This window comes from Natator depressus, chromosome 11 (genome assembly GCF_965152275.1).
Source record: "Natator depressus isolate rNatDep1 chromosome 11, rNatDep2.hap1, whole genome shotgun sequence".
Taxonomy (NCBI): Eukaryota; Metazoa; Chordata; order Testudines; family Cheloniidae; genus Natator; species Natator depressus.
The window spans coordinates 34,219,612-34,233,933 of NC_134244.1; the positions used below are offsets into that span (position 1 = coordinate 34,219,612).

The 14,322-nt window shown below is 40.9% G+C and overlaps 1 protein-coding gene across 3 annotated transcripts in view; it reads right to left on the reverse strand.

Moving 5' to 3' along the window:
* The window catches only part of KCNH7 (potassium voltage-gated channel subfamily H member 7), a 341,200-nt gene that overhangs the window by 108,638 nt on the left and 218,240 nt on the right, over window positions 1-14,322 (reverse strand). For 2 of the 3 annotated variants that reach the window (XM_074967445.1, XM_074967444.1), the window contains exons 4-5: window positions 9,465-9,497; window positions 1,440-1,868 (exon numbers count right to left, since the gene is read on the reverse strand). In XM_074967445.1, the coding sequence (XP_074823546.1) occupies window positions 1,440-1,868; window positions 9,465-9,497 (462 nt within the window). The remainder of the gene's footprint in view (window positions 1-1,439; window positions 1,869-9,464; window positions 9,498-14,322) is intronic. The other variant, XM_074967447.1, reaches the window with a different exon arrangement.

The window sequence follows — 14,322 nt, forward strand, 5'->3', positions numbered from 1 at the left end:
CGAAGTGCCAGAGTGGGGAATCAGCCTTGACATAACCCAGGCTTTGTGGCTGACAGCATTGTTTCTATGCTTTTCTAGGTGTCTAAAAGTTAGGTGTTGCAATGTGCAGTGTCACGAAGCCTTAGAGCCTTTGTGGATCTGGGCCTTGTGTTCTAATTCCATAGCTGATGTTTATATATATATATATAGCTGTGGATTCATGGCAAGTGCTGTTTGACTTTATTTAATGCACGAGGAGTAATTAGAAGGAATAATGTCAACATTTTGTTAATATTGTTAACCCCAGTGAATGGTTCAGAGGTCTGATTTCTCAGGAGGTTCACAGAAGCAGAGTTTCCTTCCTGCAGAACTGCTAGGATTCACAGAAGAGGAAGAAAAAGAGCCAGAGAAGCTTGAAGTTGCAGAGGTTTGGGGTTAAGGAGAAGGAGACTAGTTGGAAGTCTTTGAAATTGAAAATGCATTTTCATGATAAGTTTTATGCACTTGCATACAACTTTGTCCAGGATATTCACAACTTCCTGGGCCGAGTGTGTAAAGGTTTCCACATAAATTAGTTGGAATTGAAAACTACTTACACCAATGCATAAGAATGTCAATGTCATTGAAAACTTTATGCATGGGTCTTAGTGTTTTCAATGCAAACATATTTTCTATTTTCCCTAGCTCCCAGGGCCCCCAAACTTCTGTTTCTCCAAGATCTTCTGGCTCCAGGTCTCCCAAGCTTCCTCTCTCCTGGAACTGGAAACCATAGAGCCCATTCCCCAGAAACTCATTGAGTGACGAGGAGTGACTAGCTCGGGAGAACAGGAGGAAAGGCCTATGGGAAATTCTTCTGGTTGGAAGAGAACATGAATAGTATGAAAAGTTAAAGGTCCCGATTCATGTCTCATTTACTTCAGTTTTACACTGGTGTAACTCCATAGATTTCAATGGAGTTATTGCTGACTTGTACCAGTGTCAGTAACCCCCCCCCCCCACCACCACTGGACTATTATGACAATGAGAATACTATACATGCGTCAAGGATTGTAACAAAAATTGCATGATATAATACTGCATTATCTGAAAAATAGCATTTAATATAATTAAAGACCATATTGTAGTGCATGTGACTAAAAGGGGCAGAATTAAGGTTACACTAGCAATTTTACCTTGGTCATTTCCTGGCTTGTAAATGTTTACAGCAATTTTGCAACCACTGACTCTGATTTTGCCATACTCCCATTAAGAACTAAGATGTAAGCTACCACTCCAGGAGAAAGGTATTAACTCAACATACATATGGGTGAGAAGACTGAACCCTTACTGTTTTCTTAGTATCATTTTTAATGAAATTTGTAAAATCTCTTATAAGTTTTAAGAAGTAGTGATAACTTAAAAACAATGCAACAATCCCTCTTCAGATACATCACAGAATATTTATTAATTTTCAACCCTACCTTCACTTGCATGACGATCCCTAAAAACGTTTTTGGGATGGACGTTAAATCCTTCTATATCATGTACTGAAGATGCTCTCCTTATACTACACATGCTTTCCTTTGATCTGGAATGAGTTAGTGGTGTACTTGTCTGCAGCGTGTTTGGGTAAAGTTGGTCCCATTGCCGTTTAGGTGACGAATGGTCAAGAGGTCCTGATATATTAACCAAAGGAGAACATCTGCTGGGCTGTATCAGTGCTTTTGTGTCATCCACTTCAGAAGGGCTACAGCTTTCTTTTGTGGGGGATTTAAAGCGCTTCATAGCCACTGAGTCATCACTGTGCTTAGATGAATCTACTACAACTGCATCAGGATCTTCCTGTGGTAAGGACTGCTTTCTGTATGTTAAGAGTCTCAGTCCAGGTAACTTGAATCCGAAAAGTTTGCCTAGATATAAATTAAATAAGAAAGATTAATAACTAAAATTAGTTACTTGTGATAAAAATTTTTGGTCTTTCAAAATGCCAGAAAGTGTATAGAAGCACCAGAAATAAGTAATCTGTTAACACAGATCTAATAGTGTGTGCTCTTTAGCAACAGAATGCACAACTAAGAAATATTATATACAAGTAATATTGCTTTAGTTATCTTTAGACAGGTTTATGCCTCAGTTGAAGACAAGCTTTTGAGCTCAGTTCAAGGGTGGTATATGATAGCCTGTGTTTTACAAAGGGTCAGACTAGATTTACCTAATGGTTCCTTTTGGCTTTAAAAATCTATGAAACCATGAAAGTCATGATATAACATGTAATTGCCACATTACTTGGCAACCATGTCCTTAAATACATATTTGTGTTTTTTATTGTCAGCTAAATTTCATACACTTAAAAATGTATCTTTGCTATTTCACTGAAATCCATTTATTTACTCTATAACTTAAATTGGAAACTTACACATCCTAATTCTCCAGACAGGAAAACTAAAGTTAAGTTTCAGTTTTACCATGATCCCAGTCCGACACATATTTCATGTTTGTACATTTAAATTGTTTATTTTTTTCTCTAGACATTTACAAATAGAAAGGAGAAGAGCCAAATTTTACCCTCAGTTACACCCATTCAACATAAATACCTTCAGTTCATTTGCATGGGTGTACATAACTAAGCATAACATTTGCATCTCAAGGGGGGTTGTATGATGATGAATGGATAATGATGTACCATAATAAGAAATACAAGTAGCAGAGGAAGTACACAAAATGGAGTAATTAAAGAAAAGGTGGGCAAGGAGTGGGGATGAGGAATTGCAAAAAAACCCAAACAAACAACAGAAATTCTTCAGGTATAATGTAACCAAACTAACAAATGGAAGCTCTAATGCCTGTGACATACAGAGAATACAGTAACAGAAATTACCATAAAAGCTAGTTGAATAATGTAAAAACCATCATCAAATAATTAAAGTGATGAAAAATGCGACATTTCATTGAATAAGCATCGTGATTAATATTAATCTATATTTCTCTCTTAGGATTTTATATTGCTACCCATCACCCTAGTATTTGAGCACCTCCTCAATTAAATCAATAGCAATAGTGAAATTCCTAGTGGATGTCATGGCATCTCTGACCTTTCTACCTTTTGGGGGTAAAAACTCCATTTCGGGTAGGGATTGGTTTTTGGTTGTTTTCAGTCCATTCTGATTAGCAGTGTTTGTTTGTTGCTAGTTAATTTTTATTAATCTATAGCACTGAGATTAATCTGCTCATGCTTTGACTCATCAAAAGACAGAATTCTGAAATGTTTTGAAATAGTATGTCTTTTGCGGAAGCATATGCACAATAGCAAATGATAGCACAGCTTAGCCTATTTAATTTTGAAAACTAAAGTACTATATAGTCAATATTTAATTTCTGATTTTTAATACTAAATAAATGTATGAGAGATTTACCTGAAAACCTCCATTCCTATCCAGTGTACTGTACACACAAAAATCTCCATTACGTAAATCAAGAGAGAAACGTGATGTGGACAGTTGATGGAGATGCCAATTTTCAATCTGTGCAATCAGGATTCAATAACAGTACATCTTGGGAGCTATTTTGAAACCTTTCTTATATATTTTCCCTAACAAATTATGAATACTTGAGTAAATTGCCCACAGTTAAATATTATTGAAGTACATAAAAATCATTTTATGTGGTTTTTAATGCACATGAAATTGAGTTACAAAGCAGTTTATAGATCACTTTTGCAGGCTTATTACATTGAAGGTCAAACAATTACTATAATACTTTTTTCATCAATTACATTGTACTCCTTTAAAATACCATTCATAAGATTTTCTTGCCTCAGATATTGTTAAAGGCTTTTTGCTGGCGTGCTCTATTTTAGTCATATTCATGGTGGTGCAGATGGTCTTTTCTGCTTCACCAAGTTAATATGACCATGTTAGACTGCATTACCGATTTAGCTGTCTAACTGTAGTTCAGCTGGAAAGAATACACAGTGAGAATTTTGCCCATTGCTAAGACTTTCAGGCATGAAATAGAAAACCCATATGAATATCTCTTCGTTATTCTTTTTTTAAACTGAAATAAATTCTATAACAATGTCCCCATTTTCTGCTTTTTAACTAGAATATCCTTTGAAATGGGAGGATTGTGGCTCATGTTCACAGTATGGACAATGAGCCTTATAATGTGCTGAATGTTCATTATAAAAAAAAAAAGTCAGATCCCTTCTGCAATACTGTATCTGAAGCTAGCAGAAAGACCATCCACAATTTGTCTGAGTTGCACAGCACAGTCTCACTTAGTTCAATAATATAACATAGCCTGATGCAAACATTCATGGCCCCAGGCCAAAAGTCCCAATATAGACAAAAGTGTCAATGGGAGTTTTCTCTACAAAAAGACTACAGGATCAGTTTTTGTAAAGCAGGAAGCCCCTGTTTTAGATACTGTCATAAATATAAAGGGAAGGGTAAACCCCTTTAAAATCCCTCCTGGCCAGAGGAAAAATCCTCTGACCTGTAAAGGGTTAAGAAGCTAAAGGTAACCTCGCTGGCACCTGACCAAAATGACCAATGAGGAGACAAGATACTTTCAAAAGCTGGGAGGAGGGAGAAAAACAAAGGGTCTGTGTCTGTCTGTATGCTGCTTTTGCCGGGGACAGACCAGGAATGGAGTCTTAGAACTTTTAGTAAGTAATCTAGCTAGCTATGTGTTAGATTATGATTTCTTTAAATGGCTGAGAAAAGAGATGACTGTGCTGAATAGAATGACTATTCCTGTCTGTGTATCTTTTTTGTAACTTAAGGTTTTGCCTAGAGGGATTCTCTATGTTTTGAATCTAATTACCCTGTAAGGTATCTACCATCCTGATTTTACAGAGGTGATTCCTTTACTTCTATTAAAAGTCTTCTTGTAAGAAAACGGAATTCTTTTTCATTGTTCTAAGATCCAAGGGTTTGGGTCTGTGGTCACCTATGCAAATTGGTGAGGATTTTTACCAAACCTTTCCCAGGAAGTGGGGTGCAAGGGTTGGGAGGATTTTGGGGGGAAAGATGTGTCCAAACTACGTTTTCCCAGTAAACCCAGATAAAGTTTGGTGGTGGCAGTGGAAATCCAAGAGTAAAATAATTTTGTACTTTGGGGAAGTTTTAACCTAAGCTGGTAAAAGTAAGCTTAGGAGGTTTTCATGCAGGTCCCCACATCTGTACCCTAGAGTTCAGAGTGGGGAAGGAACCTTGACAGATACGTATGTTGACTGAGGTAAATTTGCTTAGGCTATGTCTAAACTGGAACTTTTGTCTACCTTAACTCTCTCTCTCTGTTTAATATTTCTCAGTACATAGTGAAAAAAACACACACCCCCCACGACCGTCAAAACTTTCACCGACAAAAGTGCCTGTGTGGACGTAAAAGACCTCATAGTGATCTTTTTCCTTCAGACCTCATTCCCCAGGGGCTCCTACAACAGGACTTCAGTGGGAACATTGGAACTGAATCATGGTAGGTAATGCAGTCTGTCCCCTCCTCTCCTATTAAGGCTTTCTATCACCGCACAATTTTCTCTGCTCCTGCATACCCTTCCTTTCTGGGTGATCTCCCATTGGTGCCTGGGAAATTTCATCAAAGGCTGCTCCGGGCTTCAGCCTCAGAGATCTGCATGCAGCTCTCTAATGCATGATGGTAGAAATTTCTCATGCTTCCAAGCTTCCTTATACCAGTCCTTAACTGTCCACAGAGTGCTTGGAATGGGCTGGATAATTATTGGTGAGGAACCTCTTCTTCATTAGAGGAAAAGATGGACTCTAGGCCAACATGTAGGGAAGCCTTCTATCTTCCTTAGTCCTGTGTTGAAGCATCATGAAAAAAGCTCCCACAACTCATGGAGAACCCTAATTTAGATTGGAATTTTCAAATGTGCCTAAGAAGCAGAGTTATAGCAGACAGAGTGCGGTACAACACTGTATTCAGATCCGGAAAAGGCTGAACCTTCAGCTATCTGACCTGACAAGGGTGTCAGAGTGGTTAAAATTGCATTCCAGTTGTGATTCTGTGCAAAGGGTTAAATAGGCTTAGAGAGATATAGACTTCCTGGGCCATTGATAGGAAACTATAGAAAGCCAACCGTCTGAGGCCTTAGGAGTGGTGCTGAATGGAAAGATGTAGGGGCAGCTGGAAAAGCTGTTTTCATGTCACTAAGTGATAGTATTAGTGCCAGGTTTTAAAATTAATGCTCCTACATCATTTTATGACTTTCCAGATGCTTCTCATGGATAGTCTCAAAGGTGTAAGTTACTGTTTTTAAGATGGACATTCCAGCAAAAAATTATCTGAATAGGGTTTCCATGGTAACCCCATGCACCTAAATGACAAGAAATTCCTAAGCCTGTACTATGTTACAGTTCTGTATCAATGGAAGGTAATGGCGTTTGGCCTGGGTACTGCCCCAGGGGTCTTTACAATGGTGATGGCACCAGTTCTACATCTCCTAAATACTCCAGCTGCAGAAATGCTTATTTGCTTACACAACATCTTCATTGCAGCAGAGTCAGAGATGTGCCTAAGGCTAACTATCTCAATTTCAGGTTTCAGAGAAGCAGCCGTGTTAGTCTGTATTTGCAAAAAGAAAAGGAGTACTTGTGGCACCTTAGAGACTAACCAATTTATTTGAGCATAAGCTTTCGTGAGCTACAGCTCACTTCATCGGATGCATTCAGTGGAAAATACAGTGGGGAGATGAAGTGAGCTGTAGCTCACGAAAGCTTAAATCTCCCAACTGTATTTTCCACTGAATGCATCCGATGAAGTGAGCTGTAGATCACGAAAGCTTATGCTCAAATAAATTGGTTAGTCTCTAAGGTGCCACAAGTACTCCTTTTCTTTTATCTCAATTTCAGTACACTTGCTGAAGGCACTGGGATTTCTGGTAGATGCAGAAAGCTCTACGTTAACTCACTCTCTCTGTTTAGTATTTCTCAGCACATAGTGGCTTCCTGATCTCTTACCCTAACAGTCCATTCTCCAAAAGGGCATCCACAACCAATATGTGTTGGGAGGCAGCATCAGCTCCCATGACAGGTATTTAGCCAGGTTACATGATGTGTCTGGCAGCTATGCCCCCTTTGTTTCCTTTTAGTCACTCTCTAATACACAGACCTGTAAACGTGATTTCTGAGGCTTTAATAAAAGTGCCTATCTGGGAAGGAAGTGTGAACCTCTCTCAGGCTTCTTGCCTGGACTTCACCCGGTGTTTCTTCCTCCTAAGCCTTCTTTCCTAGATTACTCACTCCAGTAATACTAAACAGATCCCTCAAGGAGCCAAAATGCCTCCTTTGCACAACAAAGAGTCAAACATGAGAGCTTCTCCCAGTCTGGAGAGCCCTAAAACCATACTGCAGCTGCCCATGGGGTGCCCATGTCCAGGTGTTGTCAGGTAACAATAGTGTGGCATCATCTGTGACCAAACTTGTGCTAAGTAGATCAGAGTGAATGACTGATCTGGCTGTATAAGTTTGGATGTTATGTCAGAGCAAAGAAAACAGCTTGCCTGGCTTCTATCTAATCACAATAACTGCCCCCTTATAAGTAGACGGGATTTGTAGACAAAGGATGTGATAGTTACTGCATTGTCCACAGCTGGATCTGTTCACCAGCTCTTACAATCACACTTCAAAATTTGTCCTGCTTTCCAGTACTTCAGGAAGTGCTGATGAAAGTAATAGTCAGGCTAGACAGTTCCCTGACAAGCATCCCTGACTGACTATCCAGACCATGAATTTACTCAATAATGCAGGTCTTCTCAGACTTTCCCTGAAGCTGAGCCAAGTGATCTATTTGTGAGAGCAGCAGAGGGACTGCTCTTTAGTGATGGACTGATAATTGCATGCAGGGAATCATTCCAAAATGCAGGTTATTGGAAATGCAGAGGCAGGCTATTGTTGAACGCCTGCTTTCAGGCTGGAAGAAAACAGTTAACCACTCATACAACAAAGTGCACAGGTGTTTTGTCATCAGACTCAGAATCAAGAGGAACCAATTTCTTTTCAGGAATAAAATCCCAAACACTGACCCCATGGCCAAAGTAATAGCAGGTGTTTAAATGCACTGCATGCCTCTGCCTTCCCTGGGATTATCAGACCTGAGAATAAGGCATGATAGTTATGATCACCTCTGTTTTTCCTACCTCTTATTTCTTCACACACTCAAACATAGAGGCATGTAACACGTGAGTCATTTTCTTGGTCCCCTAATTATCTCCTCTGCTTGCTTTGTTTTTCTCTCCTTCCTTACAGGAAGAAGAAAGCATCTTCAGGTACCAGACTGGAAGCCGGAGCAAGATAAAGGACCCCCTAACTTGGACCTGACATTTTGGTTACTTTACTTCCCATTTTCTGATAAATTTTAAGTTGAACTTTTATTCCACTTTAAATTCTTCTGCAGCTCCCATGTTTCTGGGACAATGACTGCCTTGTTTATTCCTCCGTGCATGTGGGAATGTTATTTTATCTCTCCGGCTGTCTTAACACATTGACAAACTACAGATGGCACTTTATGTGTATGACATTAATAAGTGCTTATATGTTTATGTGTTTATAAACATATATATTTTATCTCTCTGCCTGTCTATCCAGATTTTATTATATTGTTCCCTGTTACTTATATTAAATTTACTAGGCATCTTAGGGTTTTGTTTTGTTTTTTGTCATTTCTGGCTCAAAATCAGTGAAAAGGAAGGTAAGCCGTATTTATAGGAGACTCCAGTTACACTAGGTGTCAACTTTAGCTCCATCCATCTCATGTCATTTAAAGTGCTAGGTGGAAAAGAATGTGTTTTTGTTTCCCTCAAACAGAAAATATCATTTCTTATTGTAATCTTCTTTCTTTGCCACATATTATGTTAAAAAATGAACACAATTATTTGTAAATAATTATTTAATGAAAAAATGTCAGTCATAATAAATATTATATGCAATGAATTATTCGGCTAGTACTATCCTTTAGTGACTTCTACCACAAAGTAAAGAAGTCTTGAAATCTGAGAAGGAATCTATCCTATTTATCATTGGAAACTTGCAAGAAGTTGCCAGCCTTTACCATTAACTAGATCACCAGACTTTATCGAGTAGATAGCATTTGTTCTGTCTGCAAGACCAGGAAGTGAAAACCCTAGAAGGAGGGTCTCTTTATGAAGTCATGTTCCAAACACTAATTCATACAGCTCGGAAGATTTCCATCATATGGTTTATTTCACCTCTAGATATATAGAATTCTATGCTCTGTGTATTCAGGATTTACAGTCAGAATAAGCTGACAACCTTCACTACATTTGGGTTTTATCTTCATACAGGCTGATCTCAGATTTAATAGTTCAAGTGTTATAGCTACAGTTTTGCTGAAAAGAGTATTCAGAGAGCTGTGGCAAGAGCTGAACTTTAACTTACTCTCTGGCTGGGTAATGTAAAACTCGGCAAGACCTTGAAATAATATACACAGAACACAAGAAGTAACAGGATAACAACAGATAGATTTACCTGAAGAAGAGCCACTTGAAAGGTTGTTGCCATCTGAAATACAATTAAACTAGATTTACAGACAGCATTAAATTTTTAAAAACATGTTAAGAAAATAAACATTTAACAGAGATTTAAAAATGTGAATACTGAGATTGTTTACGGGGGAAAATAAGGGAGAATATGACTTTTCTACACATTGCCTAAGCAAATTATAATAGTAGATTGTATATGGGACTTGCAGGAGAACTGTTTGAAAACACATTACTTTTTCTACTTGCAAAATTTAAGAACTGTTCAGTTTGTTGCATAAAATAGGGTCAATTTCCCATATAAGAAGTTGTTAAGTAGTGGAATGGCTCTGGTATAAAATTGGAGTAAATGATATTACAGTCAAGCTCACATTCAGTCAAACTGAGCTATTTATATTTGTTTACAGACCTCCGTCAAGCACTTTAAGAACTCTAGGTGAAAAAGTGCTAAGGAAGTGCTAATTATGATTGTTATCCCATTTTAAAAAGAGGAAAGCTTTGATGCTGAAAATCTGAGTGATTTATTTGGCATCTTCTTGGGGTAGGGGGCAAGGCTTTGCCCCTGGGTTTGACATGTATTTACCATGTAACTTTGGAAAAGTCACGTAACCCCTTTGAGCCTGAGTTATTCCATCTGTATACGGGAATAGCACATTTCCTTACCCACCCTTGTCAAGTGCTTGACATCTACAGATAGGCGTGACCAAGAGGTGAAGAACTTCTAACATGTTTGTATACTACACTCCTTAATAAAATAGGGAAACAATTATAGAATTATAGATTGGAAAAATAAGAGGCAGTGATTATAATAATTTTGTTTAATTAAGCAGTACATTTATTTATTTTAATTTATTTAAAATCATGCCTGTCCAGTAGTCTGGCACCATGTGAAAATAAATAATCATAGAATCGTAGGACTGGAAGGGACGTCGAGAGGTATTCTCGTCTAGTCCCCAACACTCAAGTATTATCTAGAAGGGGGTGGCCAAACTTACTGACCCTCTGAGCTGCATACGATGATCTCCAAAAGTTCAAGAGCTGGGGCACACCTGCCAGGCTCAGGGCTTCAGCCCTGCAGGTAGAGGGGGCTCAGGGCATCAGCCCCATGGGAGGTGCCTGCCAGGGCTCAGGGCTGAAGCCCTGCTCTTGCTGAAGTTCTGCACCCCAGCAGGCATGTCCTGCAGGGCTGAAGTCCTGAGACCTCCCTCCCCGCTGGGCAGAAGCCAGAAGTGATGCTTGGGGGTGATGTCCTTCCCCCCCCCTGATTTTTGCCAGGGTTTGCTGGCCTTGCTTGGTCACATGGTGCTGCTGAGCCCTCATCCCTGCAGAGCAGGTGCTTCAGCCAGCAACCTGGGAGCTACGGCAGTAGGGAGAGACACCAGCAAACAGTTGGGAGCTGCAGAGAGAGCCACTGCTTTTGCTGCTGCCTCTCCCCATGAAGCTAAAGCAGTGGCCCCTCCCTGAAGCTGCCAGATGCTTGCTGCTGCCTCTCCAGGAGGAGCTAACACCTGAGAGATGCAGGGAGGGGCTGCTCAGGGTTGGGGGGGTGTGCCTCAAGTTGTTGAGGGGCTGAAACTTTAAATTGTGCCTCCCATTCTCAGCAGGCACCAGAAGCTTCTAGCCCCACCACCCCACCCCACAGGAGGTCAGAAGCCCTGAGCTCTCCCCCCAGTCTGGTAGGCAGAGAATGGGGGGCAGGGCGTAGGGGGCTTTGTGAGCTACACTTTAACTATAAAAGAGCTGCATGGGCTTGCCAGCCACAGTTTGGCCGCCACTGATCTAGACCATCCTTGAGAGGTGTTTTTGTAACCAGCTCCTAAAAATCTCCAATGAGGGAGATGCCACAACCTCCCTAGGCAATTTATTCCAGTGCTTAACCCCCCTGACAGGAAATTTTTCCTACTGTCCAGCCTAAACTGCCCTCACTGCAATTTAAGCCCATTGTTTCTTGTCCTATTCTCAGAGGTGAAGGAAAACAATTTTTCTCCCTCCTCCTTGTGACAACCTTTTATGTACTTGAAAACTGTTATCATGTCCCCTCTCAGTCTTCTCTTCTCCAGACTGAACAAACCCAATCTTTTCAATCTCCCTTCAAAGGTCAGGTTTTCTAGACCTTTAATCCTTTTGTTGCTCTTCTCTGGACTTTCTCCAATTTGCCCACATCTTTCCTGAAATGTGGCACCCAGGACTGGACACAATACTCCAGTTGAGGCCTAATCAGCATGGAGTAGAGCAGAAGAATTACGTCTTGTGACTTGCTTACAACACTCCTGCTAATACATCCCAGAATGATGTTTGCTTTTTTTGCAACAGTGTTACACTGTTGACTTATATTTAGCTTGTGATCCACTATGACCCCCATATCCCTTTCCGCAGTACTGCTTCCTAGCCAGTCATTTCCCATTTTGCATGGGTGCAACTGATTTTTCCTTCCTAAGTGGAGTACTTTGCATTTGTCCTTATTGAATATCCTCCTATTTACTTCAGACCACTTCTCTAGTTTGTCCAGATCATTTTGAATTTTAATTGTATCCTCCAAAGCACTTGCAACCCCTTCCAGCTTGGTATCACCTGCAAACTTTATGAGTGTCCTCTCTATGCCATTATCCAAATCATTGATGACAGTTTTTAATAGAAATGGATTCAGAACTGATCCCTGTGGGACCCCGATTGACTGTGAACTCCTGTTAACTACTCTCTGAGAACGCTTTTCCAACCTGTTATGCACCCACTGCATTTCCCTAGTTTGTTTATGAGATGGTCATTTGAAACAGTATCAAAAGCCTTCCTAAATCAAGATATACCACATATATTGCTTCACCTTATCCACTACGTTTGTTACCCTGTCAAAGAAAGCTATTAGGTTGGTTTGTCAGGATTTGTTCTTGACAAATCTATACTGACTGTTACGTATCACCTTATTATCTTCTAAGTGTTTGCAAATTGATTGCTTAATTATTTGCTCCATTATCATTCCAGATACTGAAGTTAAACTGACTGGTCTTCAATTCCCCAGGTTGTTCTTATTCCCCTTTTTATAGATTGGCTACTATATTTGCCATTTTCCAGTCCTCTGGAATCTCTCCTTCTTACATGACTTTTTGAAGATAATCACTAATGGCTCAAATATTTCCTCATATCTCTTAGGATCTATGTCCAAAAATTTTCCAAAATCGATCCAAATTAGTAGTCTCCTATCATCTAGTACAGCCCACTCAATTCAAGCTCAAGAGGTAGCTTGATGTTTCCACTATATTTTTTTCTCTGAGTATGAAATCCAGCATTGCCATTTTGCAAATGAAACTGGTATTTGAAATACTCAATATTACCTCTTGCTATTATTGAAAATAATTAGGTCATAAATTTGTAAGTGAGACATTTCATCATGGGTTTGTCTGGCACACTGATAACTGCCATCACTCCTTCTTCAGTGCTGCTCCCTACAGTGTGGTGTGACTTTCTTTGGTTAATTTGTAAAGCCACTACCCTGTCCTTCAAATAGCCTCTCAGAACTTACCCTCTACTGTCACACCTACAGTAAATTGCCCCCCTAAAGATAATGGCTAGCCTGGTGTTTAAAAAATCATTCATCTTAATTAGTAAAAAACAGTAAAATTTGCAATCTATGTAGGTGTAGCGGGGTGGATTGGCTGCCCACAGAGCTGGAGGGGGAGGAGCCTCTCATTAAACCTTAGTGGGTGGAGGCATGCCATGCTCAACCCTCCCGCTGGAAATTAGTGGCAGGACCAGAAAGGCAGGCCGGAGAACTCAGTTGGGAGGCAGCCTCTGGAGGACCCAGATGCCTCCTGTAAACTCCCGAGCTGGGAGGCTGCTGCAGACCCCCCAGGAAGCTGAGGATTGGCCTGGACCACCAGGGCCATTTATAGACCCAAACACGGAGGAGCTGCAAATGCTGACAGAGGCCTTCTTCCCTGATGACCAGGATGACCCTCTACAGAGCTGGGTACGCCCTCAGGGGGAGTTGGGAAGTAGCCCAGGGGTAGGGACCCCTGACTGGCTGCAACGCTGTTGTGGTCAGGTTTCAGAGTGGTAGCCATGTTAGTCTGTATCAGCAAAAACAACGAGGAGTCCTTGTGGCACCTCAGAGACTAACAAATTTATTTGGGCATAAGCTTTCGTGGGCTAGAACCCACTTCATCAGATGCATTACTCCAAAATAAATTTGTTAGTCTCTAAAGTGCCACAAGGACTCCTCATTGTTTTTTCATGTTGTGGTCAGGATCCTAGCTGACCCAGTGACAGACCGCTCTACCACTGTTAGGTATGCAGTGGAGTGGGTGTGTCCCCCCTGTCACGCCAAGCCATGGGTGGCAGTCTCCCCCTTTCTTAGGCAAGAAGCCTGAGCTTGTTGGCCCTCTGCTAGAGCTAGGAGGCCTGACTCTTTGCTGCCCAGCCTAAGGGCAGGCCTGAGCCCCTTAGATTCTCTACTGCCCTGCCCTCAGCAGGGGTCCTGGCTAACTGACTGTTTGTTGCCCAGCCTGTCTGCAGGCCTGAGCCAGAGACTCTTGGCTGCCCCGCCCCGACCAGGGGCTGGGGACCCATAACTGTGTTTGTTGTTCAGCCCCGATCACAGGCCCAAGCTCACGTCTCCCACTGCCCTGCTGGTTCCCCAAGTCAGGAGACCCCTGGAAATGTAGTGGGGTGGATTGACTGCCCATAGACCCGGAGGGGGAGGAGCCATTCCCCCCAACATACTGCAGTAAGCAATTCGTCTACATCGTTATTATGTGTTCCTGTTTCCCTTGTTTTTCTTTCTCCAGTTCCCTCCACTGAGTGCTACACCCACATGTAATATCCTGTTTTTGTTTAGTCTGCATTCTCTGAAG